The 27,199-nt window shown below is 39.7% G+C and overlaps 2 protein-coding genes and 1 non-coding gene across 4 annotated transcripts in view; 1 reads left to right on the forward strand and 2 right to left on the reverse strand.

Moving 5' to 3' along the window:
• The window catches only part of LOC106876141 (cytochrome P450 4V2), a 20,591-nt gene extending 13,598 nt beyond the window's left edge, over positions 1-6,993 (reverse strand). The window contains exons 1-6 of the mRNA XM_089352139.1: positions 6,012-6,993; positions 3,704-3,816; positions 3,080-3,165; positions 2,680-2,870; positions 2,170-2,239; positions 1-18 (exon numbers count right to left, since the gene is read on the reverse strand). The exon at positions 1-18 is cut by the window's left edge and continues 109 nt beyond it. Of these exons, the coding sequence (XP_089208265.1) occupies positions 1-18; positions 2,170-2,239; positions 2,680-2,870; positions 3,080-3,165; positions 3,704-3,816; positions 6,012-6,171 (638 nt within the window). The 5' untranslated portion in view covers positions 6,172-6,993. The remainder of the gene's footprint in view (positions 19-2,169; positions 2,240-2,679; positions 2,871-3,079; positions 3,166-3,703; positions 3,817-6,011) is intronic.
• LOC106876144 (cytochrome P450 4V2) overlaps positions 6,910-27,199 on the forward strand; it is a 36,320-nt gene continuing 16,030 nt past the window's right edge. The window contains exons 1-4 of one of the 2 annotated variants that reach the window (XM_052967871.2): positions 6,910-7,012; positions 22,265-22,377; positions 24,429-24,514; positions 25,032-25,222. In XM_052967871.2, coding sequence (XP_052823831.1) covers positions 22,282-22,377; positions 24,429-24,514; positions 25,032-25,222 — 373 coding nt within the window. In that variant the 5' untranslated portion in view covers positions 6,910-7,012; positions 22,265-22,281. Of the gene's footprint in view, positions 7,013-18,955; positions 19,261-22,264; positions 22,378-24,428; positions 24,515-25,031; positions 25,223-27,199 lie in introns of those variants that run through there. The other variant, XM_014924567.3, reaches the window with a different exon arrangement.
• Positions 8,394-8,512, reverse strand: LOC149135457 (5S ribosomal RNA). Its single transcript, XR_016242076.1, has one exon. It is a non-coding gene; the product is annotated as a 5S ribosomal RNA (ribosomal RNA).

The raw sequence follows: 27,199 nt of genomic DNA on the forward strand, positions 1-27,199 counted from the left end.
ATAATGATGTCAGATATTCTAAAATATTGTACAAAATACATTTATTTATTGTTTTTAAAATTAATTTATCAACATAAAATAAATATTTAACAAAAATGATGGATCTTCCGTCGATTTAAATGAGAAGCGTTCCAATTATTCGATCTCTGAAACTGTCTACTAATTGCATTTGTGTAGAAGTTCCTGAGTATCCCACAGACTCAGAAAACAGTTATAATTTTGGCGCAAGGCCAGCAATTTTGAGAAGAAACGGAAGTCTATTATAAAGACGCTAGAGCTCAACTGGTACTTATTTTATCTGCCGCAAAACTTTGTTCATAGGCGTGAGTAATTCGACCAGGCCACCACCTTAATAATAAAGATAATGATAATATTCTTTCTATCAATGGTACCAAGCCAGAAATTTTGAGGATAGAGAACAAGCCAATTACATCGGCATTGCTCATCTGGTACATATTCTATCGACTCCTAGATGATGAAAGACGAAGTCGACTTCGGTGGCATTTGAACTCAGAACATAAAGACACAGAATAAATATCGGCATGCACTTTTTCCGATGGGCTAACGATTATGCTAAGCTGAATGCCTTCGACAAGTGCATTATTAACATAACCCTCTGTCAGATCTTTGCCAAAATGGTCTTTCGAATAATAAATTTAGTCCATTCGAAGAGCTTATACATAAATTCCTTGACCAAAAATTTTTCAAGAGGCATATATAGCAAAAGAAAAAGAAAGAAAAGAAAAAACTTCAATGAGCATGGATCTGTGATTAAGAAACTCGCTTTGCAATCAGGTGGCTTCGGATTCAGACCCGCGCCGCGGAAGCATCAGCAAGTGTCTTCTACTATAGCCTCGGGCTGACAAAAGCCTCGTGAGTGAATATGGTAAACGGAAACTATGCTGAAAAAGGTCGTATATATGTGTGTATTGTAAGTTACGAAATGAAAGCTACTATGGAAGACTCATATCATAATAATATATATTCTCCAGTTTGAAGCGGCAATTTTTAAATGCAAACAAATAACCGAAATATGATGAGCTAACCAACCTCCCAACCAGAATCGAATCCACAAATCAATTCTAACATGGCTCCTTGTGCATCCGATTTGGCCAATCGCTCGCCTATCAATTTCAACCAAATTTAATAAATATATATTTAAACTGTCTAATACTACATATAATATTTGTAAACAAACTAGAAAGGCTTTGTAAGTTACGGAGAGAAAGCCACTCTGGAAGAATCATAGCATAATAATAGCACTTGACTGAAAATTGAACATTTTTAAACGTGCCCGTCCGCGTAGTTTTCTTAACAACATGGTTAAGAATATCACGCACTCTTCAGAGATGACAGAATAAAAACATATTAGGAACACTTACACTTACATATTCATATACACATGCATATAGATATACATATACGTACTTTGCAACATTTTAGTGAAACACTTTAAGTTCGTAATTAACTCACGCCAATGCTTTAAACACCAAACTTCCACTTTCGGAACTATAAAGTTCAGAAATAGACTCAGACAAGGATTTTCGGTGTCGAGAGAAATTAACCAGTGTGGGTTTGAGTCAGCAGCAACTAATCCATAAGAGATGTGATAGTTAAAATACATGAAGTTGCCAGGAAGAAAGGAACAATTCCGAAGCATTTGGGGATCAGGTTCTGTATCAAGGAAAAAGAATAAGGTTGGTCAATGAGCTGGTATTCAGGAGCTATGGTGGTAATCATGCTGAAAGAAGGAGAGGCACGTGGTTGGTTTCTGGGTATAAAAAAGTGGAGATTTATTATTGGCTGGAGATGAAATTTCGGAGAAGTGCAAAAAGGGAAGTAATTGTGCTTGCAAATGTAATTGTAAGAGACTGTATGAGCGGTTAGGTTGATTAGCTTGTGTGTTCGTGCGCGAGCACCTGAAAATGTCAAGCGACTAAGAATTTAGAAAAACCTTACCTTATAGTTGGTTACATACCGAGATAGAAAGACAGACAGACAAACAGAGAATAGCTATTCGAAAAATATATCTTTGTTCATGGAGTTGCTTGAAAGAAGAGCATCGGGATTGCATGCAGCCGCGACATAAGATATATAGGGAGCAATTCAACATATATCTAGAATTACATTTTAGAACATCTTTGAATAAATGAAGTCCTTGCAACTTACCTGTTAACACTTTGAATGTATTCTGAATTTTGGTCATCTTGTGCATTCACACATTGACCCATGGCAGTTTCTGAAAAATATATTTATATATGTTCTACCTATTTGAAGACTATAGAAATATTTGCAAAACCTTTCATTTAATTTTCTTTCTTTGATTTAATTGTTTTTCCTTTTTTACTCATATTTGAAAAAGTCGAAAAGACTGAAACCGGTACAAAATATATTTCATGATAAAATTATTTTAGCATTTTTACCTTGTCTTATTTTCCTTGTGTGTGTGTGTATGTATGCAGATGCTTTGCTGAACAATAACATTACATTACAATGCAGAGCCTATGTTACTATCTGTCGCTTAGCAGGTATTTTTCTATCTAGTCGTTATCATAGGAAAAGTAGAAATTATGATGACGACGACGATGACGGTGATGGAAAGGAAGAGAGAAGGAAGAAAGGAACGAAGAAGAACAACAACAACGACAGCAACAAGAATCGCAATAATTTGGACTTTACCTGTTATAATATCCAATGTGCAGTTTGTAATATAAGGGCGGATATTGAACTCGCCCTTACCAACCATTTTGTCTAGTTTCTCACACAGTATATTTGATTGGTTCTGCATAACAATTAGGAAACTGTTTAAGATATTATAATGGAAGGATGGTGTTAACATTTTCCTCGATTTGAACCATTTTGATCCTCCGCTGAAAATAACGAATCAAGGAATAATATTTGAATATTTTATTTTACAGAAGTTTTACCATTTGTAATTTGAGGAAGTGGAACAGCAACAACTGGAAAAGCAATGCCTCAACATAGCCGTAGTACAATGACTGAAACATGTACAAGATAAAAGATTATAATTTATTGCTAATAATTAGAAGTAATTAAAAAGAAATTGTCTCGTACATACCTAGTTAGCAGACCATTTCCCAACCAGGGATATAAGAATTTATAGAACATATTTTTTTCAATGTGTTTCGTGTTGCCGATAACATCCTAAAAAATCATGTAAAAAGTTTACTTTGATATAATGAATGTTATTGATTAATTATAGCAGAGATCAATTTATTTAATACAGTAGTACATATCTTAGTAATATAGTCATGAAAATGTGATTCGCCACCATGTGGTTCTACTCTTTACTTCACAACCAGATATTTCTGTCTCTTGCAAATATTAGCGTGCATCAGCAAATAATTTGTTTGCTGATTTCTATAAACGAAAACTACCATTCTGAAGAGACACTATTCAGCCGATACACTGGTGTCTAAAAGTCCCCCTATGTTACTGAATCGAATATATTGTCAGCACACATCATCTGAAAGGAGTTGTTCTCCAAAAGCAAAATGCAACAGCGATTCGTATATTAATCACGCTTAAATCTATCGAAACGTGTTAGGAAAACGGATATTTACATCATCTGTTTGATTCTCACTGATTTATGTACTCGTAATTAATTATTTAATTTGTGTTAATGCATTGATAACCCATTTAATATCAGCTTTCCCGACATGAATGATCCATAATAACTTACCTGTACATATTCATCTTTAAAAGCTACAACAATTGGTTGGATACCAACCCAGAAGCACAATAAACCAGGCTCGCGATATTCAGTTGTATATTTCGTCATACTGTTGTAAAAGTCTGGAATAGATTTGTTAAAAGAAAGTAGAGCTTTCTGAGGAAAACCTAAAGCAGGTATTTGTCATTTCAGTACACTCTTATAGATTTACGTTAGTTGATATGTTTGTCACATATTTCAACTGCTAAAGGCACGTGTTTGTCACATATTTCAACTGCTAAAGGCACGTGTTTGTCACATATTTCAACTGCTAAAAGCAGTTGAAATATATGACAAACATACATCAACTAACCTAAATTGTGATTATACATAAACACTGCTTAGCGCATTTACTCCGATACACTTATAGATGTTTGAATTTTCTAATATGGATCCACTTAAATTGCTCGTTGGTTGACGTTTATAAGAGGGAAGTTTGAATCTGGTAGTGGATACTGTGTCGCAAAGGCGAAACTATGAATAATGAGATACGATGTGACGTGACATATCGTAGAGTTCGTATGCAACTAGCTTGTTCAGGGGCAGAGAAAAGGTAAAGAGAGAAGATAGCGAGTCTGTTGGTCAGAGGTTGGTTAAGTCTTAGTTAGAATTTGACCTTCTTTCGGTTGTTTCTGTAGCAGTAACACAGTCCCGAGTGAGAGTCCTACTCTTTGAGTCCTACTCCATTGTAGGACTTAAAAAAGCTTTGTAGAATGTCAGTAACTGATCGAAGCTGAAATATCAAGAATTCACCTGTCCCATGATATATTTTAACTGTTACATTTTAGCTTTTACTGCTTTCAGTCATTCGACTGCAGCCACACTTAGGCACTGTTTTGAAGCGTTTAACCGAATAAATCGAATCCATTAATTATTTTTTTAAGTTTGAAACTTATTATATCGTTCTCTTTTGGTGAACTGCTACATTTCGGTAACGAAAACAAATTAACATCGGTTGTCCAGCGGGATGAGAGGACAAATGCAAATAAAACTTGCACTCATACATAAATACATACACATTTATTCATAGATAGATAGATAGATAGACAGATAGATAGATAGATAGATTGATTGATTGACTGGTAATTGTATATATATATATATATATATATATATATATATATATATATATATATATGTATGTATGTATATTTGTTTGTATGTGTATACGACAAGTTTCCACACAGTTTCTGCCTAGCAAGTTCATTCAAAAGGCATTGGGCGGTTCTGAGCTACAGAAGACACTTGCACAAAGTGTGATGCAATGCGACAAAATCTGAAGCCATTTGTTTTCAGAACGAGCTTCTTAATCGCGTAACCATGCCTGATAAAAACAAGAACAAGTGATAATAGAGTAAATAGGTTAAATAATGAATAGCCAAAAGGACAAGAAACAAAGCAGATAAATTAACAAGAGTAATCGACCGAGGAAGTTTTATCTATATTAAATTATATTCTTTTACTCTTTTCTTTTATTTGTTTCAGCCCTGAAGCTGCTGCCATGCTGGGGCACCGCCGTACAAATCCTACATGCCCCAAACAAAATATTATCTAATCCCTGTATTAAATAAAGCACATACTGATTACAAAATACTGTTTGATTTTTGTCAATGTATATACAGCCTGAAAAACATTGTGTGCGGTTAGTGTCAATTTGTATGCACAGACTACATCGATTGTGTAGTTGTTTGCCCATTACGAGCGTATATTGTAGGAGGATAAAGAAACGAATAACAGCATCCGCACGACTTGTTCACGAAGCTACGATTTCCTAGAACTTCCTAAAGAAATTGCATGAAGTGTAAGCATTTTACAAAGTCTACAAAATACTCACACTATCGCTACTAAGCAAAGAAACAAACAAACAAACAAATAAAGAGAAAGGAAAATTAATTGTTACTTATACTGTTGCAAACAATACCCGAGGTTAAAAAGGAGGCGATCATGTCTAAAACACCTTTGATTTTAGGTCATGTCTAATCAATCTTCGTTAACTTGGAGCTTAACAACGACGTATGCAATTTATGAATTTGAGTCTATATGTGTGTGTGGGGGGGGGCTTCTTTCTGTTTGTGTCTATCCAACCATCGCTTGACAATTGGTGTTAGTTTGCTTATGTCCCCGTAACTTAGCGGTTCGGCAGAAGAGACCAATGGAATAACTGCCAGACTTAAAAGGGGTTCGCCTGAACCCCTTTAAGTTGTGGCCCCAGTATGCCGCAGTCCAGTGACTGAGAGAAGTAAAAAGTAAATGGTAGGTAAAAATGAGAAACACTAACCTCGGTTATTTCCCAGCAGCTTCGGTATGTCACCGATTATATGCCAACTCTTCATGCATGGTAGGTGGCTAAAATTTGCCAAAGACTTGGAATATGATCGTAGAACATAAAGAGAGAAGCAGAGAATTGTAAGCAAAATAAAGATGCCTGCGAATAACATGTCCGCGACTTGTCACGCTGACAGATATATCGAAATGTATGTTAGATCATATGTAATGTAAACTGATAAGATCGAAGTCACAATATGTATGTATGTGTGTGTATGTATGTATGTGTGTGTGTGTGTGTGTGAATGTGTGTTTGTATTTTCATCACGCATCGCCTATAGGCAGGATTTTTCTCCTGTGACAATTTTTGTAGCGAAGAATTTTCCGCTCTCAACCGGAAATGAATGTGTCAAATATAATGTTGGCACTCCGTTGCTTACGACGTCGAGGGTTCCAGTTGATCCGATCAACGGAACAGCTTGCTCGTGAAATTAACGTGCAAGTGGCTGAGCATTCCACAGACACGTGTACCCCTTAACGTTGTTCTCGGGGAGATTTAGCGTGACCCAGAGTGTGACAAGGCTGACCCTTTTGAATTACAGGCACAACAGAAACAGGAAGTAAGAGTGAGAGAAAGTTGTGGTGGAAGAGTACAGCAGGGTTCGCCACCATCCCCTGCCGGAGCCTCATGGAACTTTAAGTGTTTTTGCTCAATAAACACTCACAACGCCCAGTGTGGGAATCGAAACCGCGATCCTATGACCACGAGTCCGCTGCCCTAACCACTGGGCCATTGCGCCTCCACTTCTAAATAATTAAAAGGACATAAATTTACGTTCGTTCTTAATTTGGATCTAACATGTACAATATTACCTCCCTTGTTACCTAGTGATTCTATAATGAGCTTATTTCCGATAGATGCACTATACATTAACTGAAGGCTAACAGCCAGTCGTTATACAGGGACATTGCAATGACTATCTTCGCTAGGAAGTGAAACTGGTTTAAAATTATGTACGTAAATGTATTTTTGTAATTACTGACTTTGAAAAGTTTGATATGGTATTTTGTCATTATTTGAATGTACTTTGGGATTTGTAATCTCGAAATGCCTTTATCGTAGCAACATATCTTGGATATGGCTGTCATAACAAATTTTCGAATCAATTTAAATATAAGAAGGAAATGCGTCTTGTTATTATTTTTCTATATCTGTTCACTTGGTGTGCGCTTGTGCATGCGTGTGTGTGTGTGTGCGTGTGTGTGTGTGTGTGTGTGTGTGTATGCATCAGGGGGCGATGCATGCCTTACTATTTTCCCACGATAGATAATTTTTGTGCAAGATAGAATTGATTATTGATAATTTTCACTAGATTCATTGTCATGTTTTTCTTTTTATTTCACATTCCTTCATTTCTTAATATAAATTGTCAACAGTCGGTATCGTTTAACAGGTGTAAGTAGTGAGACCTGTTTACTTTGCGAGAGAAAAAGAAGGAAAAGCTGTGAATTAATTGTTTCTCTGTCCTTTTGAGGAGAGAGCGTCTACAAGAAAGACAAAACCAACGAGTGATCGACAGACAGAGAAAGACAAATTTTTCTGCTTGCTTTCAATCATAGTCAGTAGGAGCAATGGTATTAACCTCTTCGTATTCTATAAACTCTCTTCGTATTCTATAACTTTCTTCGAGAACGGAGCGTCACAAAGAGACATAATAAACGGGTTAAGTGGTCAACAGAAAGAAAGGCAAAAGAAAGCTAATTTTCCACTGCTTGCTTCCAGTCATAATAAGAGCAGTAGTGTTATTTTCTTTATATTCTATTATTTTCGAGAAGGGAGCGTCAAAAAGAGGGACAAATCGAAAATTTGAATGAGTGACCAAGAAAGACAGAGGAATCAGATAGTTTACTGCCTGCCTTTCAGTCGTGTTAAGTTGTCAACAGAAAGCAAATCTTTTGCTGGTTGCTTTCAGTCATAGTAAGAGCAGTGACCAAGACAGTTGTTGGCACTCCGTCGCTTACGACGTCGGGGATTCCAGTTGATCCGATCAACGGAACAGCCTGCTCGTGAAATTAACGTGCAAGTGGCTGAGCACTCCACAGACACGTGTACCCTTAACGTAATTCTCGGGGATATTCAGCGTGACACAGAGTGTGACAAGGCTGACTCTTTGAATTACAGGCACAACAGAAACAGGAAGAAAGAGTGAGAGAAAGTTGTGGTGAAAGAGTACAGCAGGGTTCACCACCATCCCTTGCCGGAGCCTCGTGGAGCTTTAGGTGTTTTCGCTCAATAAACACTCACAACGCCCGGTCTGGAAATCGAAACCGCGATCCTACGGCCGCGAGTCCGCTTCCCTAACCACTGGGGCATTGCGCCTCCACAAGTGTGGGATGCTTACAGCACCTAGGTTTCCCAAGCGGTCACTCATCTAAGTACTCACTAGGCTCGACGTTGCTTAACGTCGGTGATCGGACGAGAACCGGTGCTCTCAGCGTGATATGGCCGTAAGCGACCAAGAAAGTGAAAGACAGAGAAAACAGATATTTTACTTCTTGCCTTTCAGCCGTGTTAAGCCAGCAGACACGTTGTCAACTTTTTTCTCTGATGTTTGTATTGTCCTGTGCAGCAGAGATCAAAAACTTGCCTATTCAGACGATTTTCCTGAGGCTTTCCTCGTAGTCGGACAGATTTAGATGAGAAATGCATTTAGTCAATTTATAAGTTTGTTTTCATTGCTTCCTGATATATTTCATACGATTATTCGGTACCGAAGAGTACACATTTTATCTTTTATCTTCTACTTGCTTCGATCAGTAGATTGTGGCCATTCTGGAGCACAAACTTAAATAATTTTTAATCTAATGAATCTACTTCTTTTAAAGCCTGGTGCTTATTCTTTTGGTCTCTCGTACCGAACTGCTAAGTTACGGGAACGTAAGCACACCAACGCCAGTTGTCAAGCGTTGGTGAAGGACAAACACAGACACACACACACACACACACACACACACACACACACACACACACACAAACAAACACACACACACACACACACACACATAAATTCAATCCAAGGAAAAACAGTTTTCTTTATAGGGATGGACAAACATCCAATTTTCCACTGGTTTTATATTCACTGGGTAGTCACTGGATATATATTCAATATACAAAAATTACAAGAAAATTGAGATTTACGATTGACATATTTTAAATATAATTTATTTAGAAAGGATGCCAAATGGTTTTGGCCAGAAAAATGCCAGAATGTAGTTGAGGAACTAAAAAAGCATGTTCACTTCAGGCTTGGCGCTTACACACTTCAACCCGATGTTCAAAACGATACTGGCAACAAATGCTAGTGAGTACAGGGTAGGTGCCGTACTCCTACACAAATGTGAAGATAGCAGCCAAAAGGCCATAGCTCATGCGTCAAGAACGCTATTGTCAGAGGAAAAAAATTATAACCAAATTAAAGATTATATTGGCGATTATATTTGGCATAAAAAAGTTCCACAGATTTATACATAGTAGAAGGTTTATACTACAAACAGACCATCGCCCGTTGCTAGCGATTTATGTATCCAAGAAAGAAATCCCAGTACGTACAGCAAACAGTTTTTGTTTTGTTGTTGTGGCTACAGCCAACTACTGATGTAGGAATGGTACCGGTGGTCGTCGTGACGGTGGTGGTGGGTATTGGTATATTTCTTGGGGCGGCAAGAAGCTGTTTAGTAGAAATTAGTGAGGGGGCGTTATTGCGGGAACTGTTGTCGCCAGTAAACATGCTGTTGCTCTTCATTTTTTTTTTTATATATTCTTGTTGATCTTATGATTAAGACATTTTTATATGTTGTTTTTGTTACTCCCCGCTGCTCTGTTGGTAGCAGAAACGCTTGGGTTGTTGACTGGTTGAGAGGCTGCAGATGCTTGGAGTGTAAAAGCAATATTAGCTCTAGCCCACCCACCCCACTCCCGCTTGTCCCACTTATTGATTGGAACATACTGGCTTTTGTTGTTATTACTATGAACGAAAGCAAACTGAACGTCGTTCTTAAATTACAGAACCAACGAGTAAGAATCAAGAACCATCCAACCTCTTGTAGTATTTTGTTACATAAAAAGGAATATTTAAAAAAATGATAAAAATCCTTAGAGCGGCAAGTTTTCAAAAATTATTGGAACACTTAAAAACAAGTAAGCAAGACAGGTCTTACTCGGTTTACATTTATCGATAGTGATTTTCACAATCAATAAATAAAGGACAATTGAAGGACATTACCTAAAGAATCATAAATTGGGGAAAAGCCCCTTGAAGGGTTCTCTCAAACAAATTAGCCTGAATACTAATCTTTTAAATCTGCTATTTACTTTATTTCATTAGTCAAACCGTTAAGTTGTGGGGACGTTAAAAGACCAACACTGGTTATCATACAGTGGGGGTGCAAACATTAACACAGAGAAATATAAGTATGTGAGTGTAATAATAATAATAATAATAATAATGATGATGATGATGATGATGATGATAACAAGATCATACAGAGAACGCAAACTTCCGCCAAGACAACACCAAAGTCCTCTCAACGGTTAGCCGGAGATGATTTTTTAAAATGAGAATATCTGAAATAAACTTGACTGTTCTCACAAACGAGAGTACTAAAAATGAACCAGACCGCTCTCAAAAATCAAGTAAAACAACCGGAAAAATAATCCAGAATCCTTGTCCGCTACCGGATTGATTCCAGTGGTAGTCATGGAATGTGAAGGTGGGTGTGCGGGCCGTGTTTGTACTGCTGTGTGTGTCGTCTGTAGTGGGAACAGTTTTCTCTATGAAGGCCTTTTTTAGTCTATCCACTGATATAATGTATTTACGACCATTAAGTTCTATGGTGAAAAATGTTTCCGTGCGTGAAAGAAAACGGAAAGGACCTGCATACGGTGCTGTTAACGGAGGTTTAACAACATCGTTGCGCACAAAAACGTGAGTCGAAGAAATAAAGCTTCTTTCAAGGCAGAGCTAGAAATGTCAAGTAGGTAAGAGGTTTTAAATAGGAGCAATATATTCAAAATTGGTAAAACTAAAAATTGTTGAGGATAAAGTAAATTTATTATTGTTACTGAATATGTTAGTGTTATGTAACTTATGAACGGTTTTTCTTCCGTTTGTTTATGTAGTTTGATTTCTTTATCCATCAGTTTCTACTAAGATAGAGACGCGAGTAAAATTAATAATCGAGAAACGAAAATAAAACTTTGGAAACAGCAATGCCGCCATAACTTACGTGGAAACCATGAGCGTGCTTTCAAGGGAGATAATCAGAGAAAGACTTGAAAGTCAACATAAGAACGTAATACTTTATGTAAAGTAAAGTAAAGTAAATATAACAAATAATCCAGAATCGTTGTCCGGTACTGGGTAGATCCCCAAATCAGATCAGTTCGTGCCAGTTGCGTAGCCAAACATCCCTGAGAGTTTCATCCGAATCCATCGAGCGGTTCTTAAGATATCTTGTCCACGGAAAAACAAACACGACTAAAAAGAATACTTTCGCCTTCGCTAAGGTCAATATCAGTAGAAGACTGTGTGGAGTTTGCAAGAGTAGATATAGACTCCTATGTAGGTAATAGTGAAGAAAGTTTATCAAAAGCTGCTGGAGTCACAGCAAGATGTAAGGAACCCAAAACACCAAACAAACTTAAAACCAAGAAAAAGAACGGCAAATAGTAGTAGTGTGACATAGTTATGGCTGCAGAAAGGAAGGTTGGATAGGAAGACAGAAAGTTTGTTAGTAGCTGCATAAGACCAAGCATTAAGGACTAACTGGATAAGAGCCAAAATTGAGTACTCAATTTATGATGGAGAGTAAATATATTTAATAAGATGTACTGTTGCATTCAGGACAGGTTTATCATGGTGGATGAATCCTCGAGGAAAGCAACAGTACAAATCTTTTGAGAGTCTCCTTCTCATTAAATAAATATATCTGTATACATCTGCGTATGTACTTCTGTGTGCGTGTATATTCGTGTGTATGCGCATGCGGGCGTGTTCTATGAGTTTATTTTGGAAAATCATCTCTCTGTTCACGCACACATAATATTGTTATCGAATTAGCGTCCAACAGTATACCATTTATGCTTCCCCATCTTTCATCACAAAGTAACGCAAGATCTTATGGATGCAGCGTAGATATGAAGCTTGACACATCATTGGCTTTTTATTTAAGGGAAACAATGTTAGGATATGCGTTCCTATTCTCTCCCCTCCTCTGACTTTCTACCCCTCTCTCCCAAACACACACTTCTCACGCCCCCCGCTGTGATGAATTTGGGACTCGCACTGATGTCAACCAGTTCCTGCGCCGCATTAAACTGCAAGCGTTTTCCACACGTCCACACAGCGTCACGACAACCCAGGCTTCCCCATTGTTTCCGCCTGTAGCTGCCTCACAGAACTCTTATATACGTCACTGCTCTCTTATATACATGACACCAACCACGCCCTTCGCCTCTTCAATTCCTTCTCCTTCCCTCCCGGCCCTTCACGCCTCCTTTTCACCTTGAACATAAAATCATTCTACACTGTGATTCCCCCACAACTACAGCCTCTTAGCCCTCCAATACTTCCTCGACTGTAATTCCGACGCCACACCCAACACCTCCACCCTTCATTGCTAATAATACACCAAAGGGATTTGCGACCCAACGCGCCATTTGGACCAGCCCCAGGCGTTAAGTACTCGTAGCGGTGAATTTTCTCTGTGTGCACAGCCTAAATATCCCACTGGATTACTTCAGTACCCAGTATATCGATCCGACTAAAAATAGTGCTTACAGGTTAAATCAACGCAACCTGTATTTCTAATTTTGCTGATCAGTGAATGAACTTCACTATGATTTACATAAGTTTGTGAAGGAGAAACAGGCCTCTCTATCCAGCTGGCAGGCTACTTCCGGCTCGTCGTATTGATTTGAATTGCTTCTGCCTAGTTTAGTGAGTTGTTTCTGTCCTTTTTGTTGCTGTTTGGTGTGAATTTTGTCAAGTTTCAACTGTTGTTCCTGTGGAATTGCGCCCTGCGGGGCAAAAATTTTCTTTTTTGCTGCTCTCTTTTAGAGAGATAGCAAACTACCATCGTGTAAAACGAAAACTTTTTCAATATGGATAACGAAATGACCTTTCTACTGTGTGATGAGGACTTTCCTCTTTTACAAGAAGAAATTTGTTTCAATAATACACAAGTATTTCAAGTAGACCCAGAAGTAACCAAGGAAGAGAAAAAGGCCAGCAGTTTTTCTTCCGCCGTAGGCGGACAATTTGAAGCAATGGAGGTGATACCCGAACAGTGGTACAAGTACAGAAACCTAATAAGGAAAACAGACGACATAACAAGGTTAATACCGCCAAAGGAAACTATCCAAGAGTTGGCGGTAAGAACCGTTATCTACAAAGTGTACAATTGCAAAGAAAGGCGCATCATGATGATGAAAACGGATGCAATTGAAAAGTGTCTTGCCCCTGTGTGGGAAAAAATAAAATATGTCGGTAGAGGGCCTCGAAATGCTACAGTAGAGGCCCAATTCGAATCCGCAGAAATTGCGAAAGTAGTATCAACACAAACGTTGAAAACCGAAGAGGTAATGCTCTTACCCACATACCTGGGTCGGAGAACTGCAAAAATCACAATAGAAGACATTCCACCCGGGTATGACGTAAACTGGTTGGTAGAAGCTTTAATTTACGACGTGGAGGATCAAGTGGAAGTACTCACAATGAGAAGGAGGAACGCACTCAATTGGAAGGGGCAGGCGCTAGAGCTTATAGTTCTAGCGTCAAACGATACCCTCGAGACCAGAACAGACAGGATATTTATAGGGGAAGGTCTCAGTGCAAGAGTGTCGGTGGAGGGACGGAGGCCCAGATGTTTTAAATGTGGAGAAAAGGGCCACGTGCGCTCCGAATGTGTAAAAATAAAAAAACCGAACCAAAAAAAAGAAGTCCCTCCCCAAAGGGAGAAAGAAATACCGGAGAAAACTGAACTTAAAAAAGATGACAAACAAGGAAAAACGAAAACACCGGAAGTCGTAATAGAAAAAGGAAAAAGTAAGGAAGAAGCGGAGTTTGAAGTTGCCAAAAACAAAAGGAAAAAACCCATTGGCCCAGACTCCCCTCCCCCTACAAGAAAAAAAGAAAAAACGCAAAACATACAAGAAAAAATACCCTCGTTCACTCCCAAATTGAAACCCGCTCCTAAACCCCCGCAAGAAAGAATTGTTTCGTACACCATCAAAAACGAAGTATTACACGAACTAATAACAAAAAAAAACTATACGATAATGGGACCGATTGAAGGTAAACCGCCGCACATACGGTTGGCGAGGATAAGTGCCGAACACTACGAACAATTCAAACGGAGATATGCTGACGATATTTTTGATGTGAGTCAGCATGTCGTGAAAGAAAAAATTATTTTAAAACCAACGGCTACACCAGTCATAGAAGATACCGGAGGAGGGGACGATGCAAGTCGTGAAACCCCTCCTGCAAAGGTAATGTAAACTTGTTTTTTTCATGGAAGTTAAGATAGGGTGTATAAATGTTCGTGGCCTGGGGTCCAAATGGAAGCAGACATGCCTCCTAAACGACCTCAGGTCGCGAAAGATAGATATATGTGTTGTGACTGAGTCCAAGCTGAACGGCCCACAGGCGTTCTCACCCCTTCTTAATGATTACGAGAAAGTTATTTCTCCGAGTCAAGGAGGGAGTGGGGGCGTTGTGGTACTGTTCAAAAAAAGCTTGGATGTACAGGTAAGTGCAGTCTTTCTAGACCCAGAAGGTAGGCTGGTCGTTCTGGATGTGACACACGCGAATAAGCAGTCTTTCAGGTTGGTAGCACTATATGCTCCGCAAGAAAATAGACAAACGGTTTTTTTTCGAGATTTGGAAAATTTCCTAGCGACGTCGAAAACTTTAGTGTTAACAGGAGACTTCAACGCTATTCTCAACGCGCAAGTGGATAGTGGTGGCTCAATCAATAGAAGGGAAAGCCCTGGCCTAAAAAGGCTACTAGCAAGCTATAAACTAGTAGACCGCTATAGACTGGATGAACCGTTCGTTCCACAGTGGACGTGGTCTAATAACGACGGTTCACAGAGGTCTTACTTAGATAGGGTAATTATAAAAGACAGTGATAGGGATATAGTTAGTTGTCCACAATTTCACTGTACTTCCTACACGGATCACAAATTTGTGACATGTAGGATGCAGTTAGCTAAGTGTCATAGACAGGGACCAGGGTACTGGAAGATGAACAAGTCTATTTTGACTAGTAAAGTCTTCCGTGCTCGGGTGAAGGAATTAGTGCAGAGGGCATTATGCGGAGCCATCGTTAATAACAGATGGTGGTGCGCCCTCAAAAGAGCCATACGTTTAGAGTCTCTTAGATTTAGTAAAGAGCTAAGTTTAGAGAGAGCAAGAGTAGAAGGGAATCTAACTAAGGAATTAGAGGAGGCCATAGTATCAGGCTCTGCATCCAGAGTGTTGGCGGCGAGGTCGGTATTATTCCGTCACCTCCAAGCCAAACACGAAGGTAGTAGAGTCAGGGCTAAGTTACGCGCGGTAGGCAGAGAAGGTATTAATGTTGCCGGATGGGCCCGTCATGTGGAGAGTCGGAGAGGCAGAAATGCTTCTGTGCAGTCTTTAATTGACGAACAGGGGCGCCGGATCGAAGGACAGGAGGAGATGCAGAAGGCCTTTCATCAGCATTTCGCACGGTTGTTTGGGACGAACGAGACGTTGGACCATGGGGAGCCCTTAAGGGATGTCCTGGCTGACGGACCGCGACTCTCAGCAAGCGAAGTGGGGCGTTGTGAAGGGCCGATCACAGCTGCGGAGGTCAAAGAGGTACTGGCAGAGAGCGCGCGGGACAGGTCGCCGGGACTGGATGGTCTGCCCTACGAGTTTTATAGTACAATGCCGGACTTGTTCGGACACTTGCTGGCTGGCGTGTACACGAACTGGCAACAGAATGGGAGAATTCCCTGCTCTGTGAGTCGGGGAGTGGTAACGCTGGTCAGAAAAGACCCGAGCAAGGGGGACCATATCAGTAATTTCAGGCCCATAACTCTACTGAATGTAGAGTTAAAGATTTTGGCCAAGGTGCTAGCAAAAAGGTTGACGGCTGTCGCGGATAAGCTTGTCGGGGGGGCGCAAACATGTGCCATTCCTGGCAGGTCGATCCAGGACAATCTTCATCTCTTACGCTACACCTTAGACAGGGTGGGGAAAGTTTCCGGTAAAGGTGGGGCATTGGTCCATTTAGACCAAAGTAAGGCCTTCGATAGGGTTGATCATCGGTACCTGGCGGCAGTCCTTGAGGCGGCTGGGCTAGGCCCGGATTTCCGCGGTTGGATCAAGGCCATTTATGGTGGCATCAAATCCACGGTTCAGGTGAACGGTTACCTGTCGGAGCCGTTTGAGATCAGGCGTTCAGTCCGTCAAGGGTGCCCCCTGTCTCCGCTTCTGTATGTTCTGTCTCTCGAGCCATTGCTGCGAAGGTTGGAGAAGTTGGGAAGCACCACTAATGAAATCGGATGTGGTAAAGGTGTTTCGGCGTATGCGGATGACGTCACCATCACCGTATCCAAGATGACTCAGCTACCTCGCGTAGCAGAGGCAATCAGAAGATACGAGACGGTGGCAGGGGCAAAAGTTAACATGGACAAGTCTGTAGGTTTGCGGCTCGGCACCTGGAGCAGCAAGCCGATAACGTCCAGTGTTGTTGGACACTGGACGGATGGCCCTGTTAAGTTGCTCGGAGTTTGGTTTGGTCCGGACTCCCAGACGGAGAAAAATTGGAGCGAGGTGACGAACAGGGTAGAAGCGCTATCCCGGACTTGGTCTGGAAGGGCGCTGTCCCTGAAAGGAAGGGCGGAGGTGGTGCAGACGTTTATTGCGTCAGTTATCACCTACCGCCTCACCGTCGTCCCCTGCCCTGATTTGTGGCTAAACAAGCTGGTTCGGATTCTCTTCCGCTTTTTGTGGAGGGGAAAGCCGCTTGTGAGGCGCTCCGTGTGCTGTCAGGAACCGTTAAAGGGTGGCCTAGGGATGCCGTGGTTGTTGATGTGCAAATATGCACTGAGACTAAGGCATCTCTGGTCTTACCTGGATGGTGGTCAGGTGTGGAATTTGCTCGCCGAGGAATTCTTTCCACGACCAGCCTCTCTAGAGGGATTTAAACCCGGTTTAATTAAAAGACAGAAATCGACTGAATGGCAAAAGGAATGCCGGCAGGCACTTGAGCTAATCCACAAGGCGGGTAAGGCCGGCAGCGGGAATACCACCTCTGCGTTTTACAAAGGGTTGGTAGAGTTTAAAAGTGACGACGTGCTAGGAGAGACACTGGGGCTCGATGAGAACCAGCTATCCAACCTGTTTCGGAACACTTTCAGGGCGGGGTATTTGGATAATTACCAAAGATCCCTGAATTGGCAGTGTTTCAGGAATGCTTTACCTGTCCACGAGAAATTGTCCAGGCACGGGATTTCAGTGCCACCCGAATGTCCAAGATGCGGGCAGGAGAAGGAAACCATCCTGCACGCTCTTGTTCAGTGCACCCATCTTTCGGAGATGACAATTTACGTCGAACACGTGCTGTCGCACCTAGGAAGAGTACAGCTATCGGCTGAGTCTGTGATTAAGAATGCACCGCCCACCGGACTACCTAAGGAAGGTGAGGCTTGTTTTCTATGTACAGTCGCAGTAATGAAAGAGTGTGCATGGAGAACTCGAATGCAAGGTATGAAGACAAGAACCTTCATCTCCGGCCCTGGAATGCTATACTATTTCAGGTACCACCTGAAAAGCAAGATAGGGCTGGAGAGAAGACACCTGTCTAGAAGAGTATATGAGGAAAGATGGAAGGAAGTAGGAAGGAAGTTGCGAGTGAGCGGCCCTACTTAAAACTTTCCTGAAAAAATACAAAGGTGTAGACTGGTGTACCCTGGAATTAGGTGTAAACCATTGGTAATATTCCAAGTTTTGTAGAAAAATTTTTAAATATATATATTTTTAAACGTATATTTTTTTTAAAAAAAGCTAAAAAGACTCACTAAATGACAATTCTTAAATGTTTGTAGTGTCCTGTATTGTCCCATCTATGTATGATATTTTATTATCGTAATAAAGAGAATTGGCAAGCTACTTCAGGCTGATGACGAGCAAAGACTCAGAAACATGTCCCTGAATGCTGGCTAGGCTGGGTGGGGGAGCTTGTCTCCCCTTCACAAACTTAAGGACACAGTAATTGTGTCAAGGCCGACAGGAAGCGGTCCAGCTTCCTAGGGCTAAACAGCAGTAGTGTATTCCCTTATTGGGATTGTCACATCAAGTTGACAATATACTACAACTTTGTCGCTCCACTACTGCTTAAATCTCTCTGAGAGATTTAGAAATATTATATTTCTAATATATATATATATATATATATATATATATATTAAGGGATCAGCAAACAGGTTGCTTCACCACATACCGAAGTTCAGAAATAGCAGCTAAAAATGCTGAGTTTCAGCATTTTTAGCTGTTATTTCTGAACTTCGGTATGTGGTGAAGCAACCTGTTTGCTGATCCCTTAATTTTGTTTATAAATGTATAAGAACTTTTAAGTAAGTTCCGCACCGATAATGGTGCTTACATACCGAAGGGCTTGGTAAAAATTATCAATTATTAATACATTGATAATCCTTTATCCTTTTAATTGTAATAATAATAATAATATATATATATATATAGACGTACTCTCTGCATATGTAATTACATACATGCAAACATGGACGTGGGAATAAGAACAAAAATGTTTTTAAATTTAGCTGGACATCTATGTATCTATGTAACTGATATCGAGGCTAAAACCTGACAAAAGCAACAGCAGTGACAGAAATAGCTATATGTTTAACATACTTCCTCATGTAAAGTAGAGATAGAAAGAGTGGGATCTGTTCTACTTCATGTAATATTTCAATGCCTACATTTCTGGGGAAAATATTTGGATTCTGACCTCAATCTTATTGTCACTTCAGTTAACAGTGTGACAAGTTGCTAACATGTTCGCTGGCGTTTTAGTAACGTTCATAGTTCTCGGGTGTTTTCTAAATCTTCTACGAAAGTATATGAAATTACTGTCGGATTGCAGACATCTACCATGCATGAAGAGTTGGCATATAATCGGTGATACACCAAAAATGGTCGGAAATAACAGAGGTTGGTGTTTCTCATTTTAACCCATTGAATGTGTACGCTATGTCAAATGTGCATGATCTAACACTCCTATCTTCGGGAAGTGTATTTTTGTTCTTGTTGATGCTGTTGATGGGTGTGTTGATGTTTTTTTTAATGATGCTGTGTTGTTGTTGTCGTTGCTGCTGCGGCTGCTGCTGCTGTTGACAATTGACTCCCCACCCCACCAGAATCAGTGCTGAATGAGTAAGCCTACCATTAAAGAATACTCCATCCTTCTCTCAGGTACTGCAAATCTAGGACTGCGTTACTCTCTCTGCTTTTTCCAATTATAAAGATAGTAAAGTATACCAGGGTGGTGACTCGGCTACCATTTTTAGCAGGTCATTCAAGTAGAGGCTTCTTCATTTTCAGGTGATGTAAGTGCTGTAGAGAGGACATACAATGGAATCCAACCTTATTCAATGTAATAAGCTAACCCTTGTTTCAGAGTCGAAATTCATCAGTTAGTGTTTGTTTTGTGGCATGTGGGTTACTGAAACGTTAAATAGGGTTAATCCATGGTACTCAGGCACTCGGTGAAAGACAGAATGTAATTCCCTGATTTGTAATCCCAGATAGTCGCTGTCTTCACTTAGCTAAATACCATACAGCACATTCTGACGTCCTGTCAGAGCCAGGACAATGTTTCGCTCTCTTACCTGTCCATTTCTGTACGCATTGTAAAGGGATTTATGTTGCATTGAAGTGATTTGGAGACATTTGTCCGGAGGATGTGTGTATGTGAGATGTTATCTGGATATGATGCTGTATGAGTGTTTTGTGGAGGTGTCGAAGGGTTGTGTATGTATAATTTGAAAAACTTCGATGGGTGAGACAGGTTTCTGGAGTACTGTATTCGGAAAATTGCAAGTTCTGGAAATAGTGTTCTTGCACATGAAATAAGCTTGGAAGGTGTTCCTAACAGGTCGTTTTTTACCGAGCATTTTGTGTTGCTTCTTAAGATTTCTTTGAGTATGCTTGTATGAGTGTATATCAGGGAATGGAATTATTAACTGAAATCGACGGTAACTAGAATGTTATCTGTGGATAGTTTATTGTTACTGGTGGCTTGTGTAATTTTTGTTTTTGATTCATGGGTAATAAGGTGGTAGTGGAGGCGCAATGGCCCAGTGGTTAGGGCAGCGGATCGCGGTTTCGATTCCCAGACCGGGCGTTGTGAGTGTTTATTGAGCGAAAACACCTAAAGCTCCACGAGGCTCCGGCAGGGGATGGTGGTGAACCCTGCTGTACTCTTTTACCACAACTTTCTCTCACTCTTACTTCCTGTTTCTGTTGTGCCTGTAATTCAAAGGGTCAGCCTTGTCATACACTGTGTCACGCTGAATATCCCCGAGAACTACGTTAAGGGTACACGTGTCTGTGGAGTGCTCAGCCACTTGTACGTTAATTTCACGAGCAAGCTGTTCCGTTGATCGGATCAACTGGAACCCTCGACGTCGTAAGCGATGGAGTGCTAACACACACCTATTTAACCATAGGTAGTATCTCATCTAGATTTGGCTGCAATTTTTGAGGGTCAAGCGTCCACGTACACGATTTCTTACTGGTGTGATATCTGTAGTTGTTGTTCATGGTGTTGATATTTAGCCCTCGCTGAACCTCGATGGATATAAGCTATGATAAAAAGAGTGACTATTCCATCTCTTTTACATGCCTCGGAATGCATTGTCCAATGCGCCTTTTCCTCTTTCAAGATGGCTGTATAGAAATTGAGAAAGATTTTCGTTGCTCATCTTACATACCCATTATCTAGTAACAATGTTAGAATGCAACAAATAAATTATAAATTCAAATGATTTATGCAGTTACCCTATTTCTTTCATAAATCCTTAAAAAGTTTCCAAAATATTGCATTAACGTATTTTGTGGGCAATATATAAATTTATGCGATGCAATGGTTCTGCAATTCTATATAATAATTGTGGTTTGCATAAAAATTGATAGAAACTACACTCAATATTTTACAGATTGTATATAACTTCGTAAAACCACTATTCAGTGTTTTTGTGGGCAGCATGTAATTTAATAGACATTTTACTAGATATCGCGTTGCGGTGGTAATAGACTGTTGGGGTTATCAATCAACAAAGTAAATATTGATGTACCTATCTCACAATATTAGTTTATCTTTGGTGGCCTTGTGCCAAAATTTCAAACCAATATTAGTTTATCTCCCTCCACTTTTTTTTTTGGTCATCAGTTTCCACTTAACCTTGTTGTTATCAATAAAAGTAAATGTTTTCTGGGACACAAATTTACATTAATTCAGTTTTTTTTTTGTTGTTGTTGGCCTTTTACACAATACTTGTTTTTTTTTTTTCTCGTATCTGGGACAGCGCTATTGCTATACAAACAATCATACAAAAGCGACTTATGTTCTGACTATGACTCATCAATTAATCTACAACATCTAACACATACACTTTTTGTCTCTTCGATCTGCCTAGATTTATGCTATTTCAATGGCTTCAGCTTCTTGTTGCATCTACCCACCCACCCCACAAAACCTACTCAAGGTACTCGTCTTTCGCTACACAAAATGTTTCACTCCTGGACGCAACTCCTTAACCATAAGAAGTTTAGTTGGATTAACCCATTACCTACCAGTGATCTCATATGAGATCACTTAAAAATTACAAATTTCGTAATTATTTGTCAATATTTACACATAGCTAACCTTTTTGCTATATCTACTAGGTATATTTCTCTGATATTCAAATGAGGTTTGCTAATTTTTCACCCAATATCTCGCTTATTTCTATTTAAAATGTTATTTTGAAATATATTATTTTGATCATTCCAGCGTGTTTCTAAGGCTGTTTTATGCTAGAAATCAAAGTTTCATAAAAAAAAATTCCAGTTCATAGAATTATGGGAGGTAATGGGTTAAAGTTTAAAGTTTAATTTTTCAGCAGGTTTACATTTTCAAAGCGAACTTTTCTTGTTTTTAACCAATCTGTTTCAGACTTTTATAAGTGTATCATGAAATCCGTTGAAGAACATCGGGAACATGGTCTGTTGTGCCTCTGGTTCGGTTTCCAGCCAGTCGTTCTAGTCTTCAAAGATAAATACGTGCATGTAAGTGATTTTATAATTAATGCTGTTATCATTGGAGGAAATGATTGCTCATGTTGCCATAGGTAACATTAACCAGGAAAATTCTGATAAACACCATCTGCTTAAATGAATAGCTGAGCCAACGAAGGACCTATATAACCACTCGGCCAGCTAGAAATAGCAGACAAAGCTCACTCAAACCTCGTTCTACGAAATTCTAACAATCTACATTAGATAACATAATGTGGTAACGTCATTGTTCACGGGTCTGCTTAATCAGAGCCGGCATGGTGGGACTGAACACCAACAAAAGCTATACATAAAGTCCATGTTAGCGTTTTGAATGCAGGAGACTTCAAAAAGCTGAATAACAATAAAATAATATAATGATGAACAAAATAATATGATTAATATTAGTCATTGACTTCTTTATTCCACAAGAAGGCGCAGGAGTATGTGGTAAGTAGCTTGCTTACCAACCACATGGCTCCGGTTCAGTCCCACTGCCTGGCACCTTGGGCAAGTGTCTTCTACTATAGCTTCGGGCCGACCAAAGCCTTGTGAGTGGATTTGGTAGACGGAAACTGAAAGAAGCCCATCGTATATATGTATATATATATGTGTGTGTGTGTATCTGTGTTTGTCCCCCCAACATCGCTTGACAACCGATGCTGGTGTGTTTACGTCCCCGTAACTTAGCGGTTCGGCAAAAGAGACCGATAGAATAAATACTAGGCTTACAAAGAATAAGTCCTGGGGTCGATTTGCTCGACTAAAAGGCGGTGCTCCAGCATGGCTGCAGTCAAATGACTGAAACAAGTAAAAGAGTAAGTGCAGGACAGAAATCTGAGTGTGCACCTATTTTATCAGTGCTCTTAGTTTAAGCATACCTCTCCGTACATTTTGAGGTAGTTCTAGAACCGTCTCTAAGTAAAAGCAAAACAATGTGGGATCTTTCTCTGCATTTACTTGAGCGGGAAGGGCAGTGCCTATGAGCCTTTACAGAGTCAACGAAAGCGAGGTGGTGAGGGTTAAAAATATTCTCAAACTGGAAAACCAGTTCGAACGCTTGCAACAGAGTGAACTCCATTCCAGACACCTAAGTTCCTTGGAGGTTGTTTTAAACCGAGCGATCGATTAGGGTTAGGATATCTATATATGTATACGTATTTATGTGTGTATGTGTCTTTGTGTCTGCATCTCCACCTGTCTGCTTGATAAGTGGTGTTGGTGTCTTTACGCTCCCGTAAGGTAGGTCTTTGCGTGATTTAAACCCAGAAAGCATTGGACTGCAGGCAAGTATCCAGGAGCTCCAACAAATCCTGTGATAAAGATAAATAATAATATGACTCTTTTAAGTTGGCGAGCTGGCAGAATCGTTGCCTCGCCGGAAAAAAAATATTTAGCTTCATTTCGTCCGTCTTTATGTTCCGAGTTCAAATTCCGATGTGGTCGACTTTATCTTTCATCCTTTCGGGGTCAATAAAATAAGTACCAGTTGAGTACTAGGGTCGATGTCATCAACTTACAATGTCAGCCGTAATTGTTGGCCTTGTGCCAAAATTTGAAGCCAATTTTATTAGCATTAATAATGGGATGAGCTAACAGAATCGTTGTGACGCTGAGCGGGCAAAATACTGAGCGGCATTTCGTCGGCCTTTACGTTCCGCTGAGGTCGACTTTGCCTTTTATCTTTTCAGGGTCGATAAAATAAATACTTCTTGATTACTGGAGTCTATGTAATGGACTTAGCCCCAGCATCGAAATTGCTAAACTTGCACCAAAATTTGAAATCAGTTATTACCTTTAATGATATAAGTGCAATACTTACTGCTAAGGGCATTATCTGTCAGTTCGCGGATTTTCTACTTTTAATTCGTTTAAGCCATTATGGCAAGTTTTATGATTACTTAGTTTTGAATTGGACATATCAACATTTTGTGCTTAGTCAATACCAGATATTTTATATAAGCTGTTAACTAACATATTTAGTCAATACTAGATATTATACAACATATACGTGTTTCCGATTATTTTAACTAATTATATATATAAATGATTTATCGTTTCAGGATGTAATCGGCAATACGAAACATATAGAAAAAAGTTTCTTCTATAAATTGTTAGCACCCTGGCTAGGAAATGGTCTGCTCACAAGGTATGTATCTTTATTTTTACTTATTTGATTGTGGTCATGCAGGGGCACCATCTTGGAGGGTTTAATCGAACAAGTTGACTTCAGAACTTGTTTGTAAGCCGAGTACTTATTATACCAATCTTTTCTGCCAAACTTCTAACTTACAGACACGTAAACAAATCAACACCGGTTGTCAAGTGATGAGGGAACCAACTCAAATACATACATACATACATATATACAAAGGAACAAATGTAAGGACAAGCAAGTTAGGCAAGTCGAGCTTGAAGTTAGGAGTCCTTAAAACCAAATTGTTTGATCAACGCTTGAATACCTTTGGCCATGACTCTACTTAATCAGAGCTGACAGGGCGGGGGGTTAACGAAAACTAGAACATCAATAACAAAAGTAACTACTACTTATGGATTTCATTTTCCAGTTCTTGTTATTTTATTTCTCGAAAAAATAACTATTCATAAAACTTCCTTAAAATTAATAATGAAATATTCAAATGTTATTCTCTGATTGCTATTTTCAGTACAGGATCAAAATGGTTCAAATCGAGGAAGATGTTGACGCCATCCTTCCATTATAATATCTTAAACAATTTCCTAATTGTTATGCAGAACCAATCAAATATACTATGTGAGAAACTGGACAAAATGGTCGGTAAGGGAGAATTCAATATTCGCCCGCATATTACAAATTTTGCATTGGATACTATAACAGGTAAAGTCATATCCAAATTGCTGTCAACCTACCTTATGTTCACATTATTTTTAATATCATCATCACAATCATCATCAGTCTCCTCCTCATCCTCATTATTATTATTATTATTATTATTATTATCATCATCATCATTATTAAGGCAGCGGGCAAAATGCTAAGCGATATTTCGTCTGCCGTTATGTTCTGAGTTCAAATTCCGCCGAGGTTGACTTCACCTTTCATCCTTTCGAGGTCGGTAAAATTAGTACCAGTCATGCACTGGAGTCGATGTAATCGACTTAATCCCTTTCCCCAAATTTCAGGCGTTGTGCTTCCATTAGAAAGGATTATTATTATTATTATCCCAAATTCTCCTGAATTACCTATGTTACGTCTCAGCTCCATACTGTAGCTTAAAGACTCAACACTTTTCTCAACACATGAGCTGTTTGAAGTATTGAAATTGAGTGCTTCCCATAAAGTAGGGATGGGGAAGCCACAACCCGAAGCGCAATCGCACTCGAGAGTCCATTTTATTGCGCCCGTAGACTGATATACTCGTATGTACAAAATATAGCAAATTTTTCAATTATAAAATTTATACAATATACGTATGCCTACTTGCGACATAGGTCGCGTTTCCAATACGACTCAAAACGGTCAAACTTGGACAGAAATCGTCCGATAATTGCCATTTGAATGGAAATTTTGTTTTCATTATAAAAAACATATTGCTAGGTTTGTACCTCCCCTCTTGAGACCCAACTACACTCTAGCAAAGAAACCTAAAAATATATTGCATGAAATACTTTTTATATGAAACGTAAGCTAAATGCTTGTAAAAGATACTTTGTAAAGATCATTCATATCCAAGAACCCCAATTATTTAAAATTTTCTTCCCTCCTATTTCATTTTTCAAGTTTTTAAGGAAAAAAAAATCTCCAAAATCGACACTCACTTTGTTTCTTTCAACCAATAAGCAAAAAATATTTTAAAATCTATTAAAAATCAAAAACAAATTGGTAAAGCTTTATCGAAACAGAAACTATTAATTTGGTATTATATGAACAGGATTATTAAAAGATATTACTAACTTTTTTTTCTGAAGAAGCAGTGAAGTCCCGGAGCCTTTTCCGCGACGCATCCGGCCAGCACCTCTCTTACCTCCGCGGGAGTGATCGGGCCCTCACAGCATTCCGTCTCACGCGCCGAGAGTCGAGGCCCGCCAGCTAGGAAATCCCTTAAGGGCTCCCCGCGCTCAAGCGAACCGCTCTCCCCGAACACCCGAGCGAAATGCTGGTGAAGTGCCTTTTGCATCTCCTCCTGTCCATAGACCCTGCGCCCCTGCTCGTCAGTTAAAGACTTAATGCAGGACTTCTTGCCCTTCTGACTCTCCACACGACGAGCCCATCTGGCTACGTTGATACCTTCTCGTTTCCCAGCGCGTAACTTAGCTCTGACTCGGTACCCTTCGTGTTTGGCATTGAGGTGACGGTACAAGACCGTTCTCGCTGCTGTCACTTTGGATGCGAAGCCAGCTTCCATTGCCTCATCTAGACTCTTGACTAAGTCACCCTCTATTCTATTCCTGTCTAAACTTAGCTGATTGCTAAATCTAATGGACTCAAGACGGATGGCTCTCTTGAGGGCGTGCCACCATCTATTATTAATGATGGTGCCACATAATGCCCTCTGCACTAACTCCTTAATCCGGGTACGAAAAGCTAAACAAGTCAAAATAGACTTGTTCATTTTCCAATACCCGGGTCCCTGTTTATGGCACTTATCTATATGCACCTCACACGTCACAAGTTTATGATCCGAGTAAGGTACAATACAAAAATGTGGACAGCTAAAACTATTCTTATCTCTTTCCCTAACAAAAATTCTGTCTATGTACGATCTGAGTGAGCCGTCGTTATTACTCCACGTCCACTGTGGAACGCTCGGCTCATCCAGTCGGAAGTTGTCTACTAGATTAAAACTCTCTAGTA

This window comes from Octopus bimaculoides, chromosome 5 (assembly GCF_046866305.1).
Source record: "Octopus bimaculoides isolate indiv1 chromosome 5, ASM4686630v1, whole genome shotgun sequence".
Lineage (NCBI taxonomy): Eukaryota > Metazoa > Mollusca > Cephalopoda > Octopoda > Octopodidae > Octopus > Octopus bimaculoides.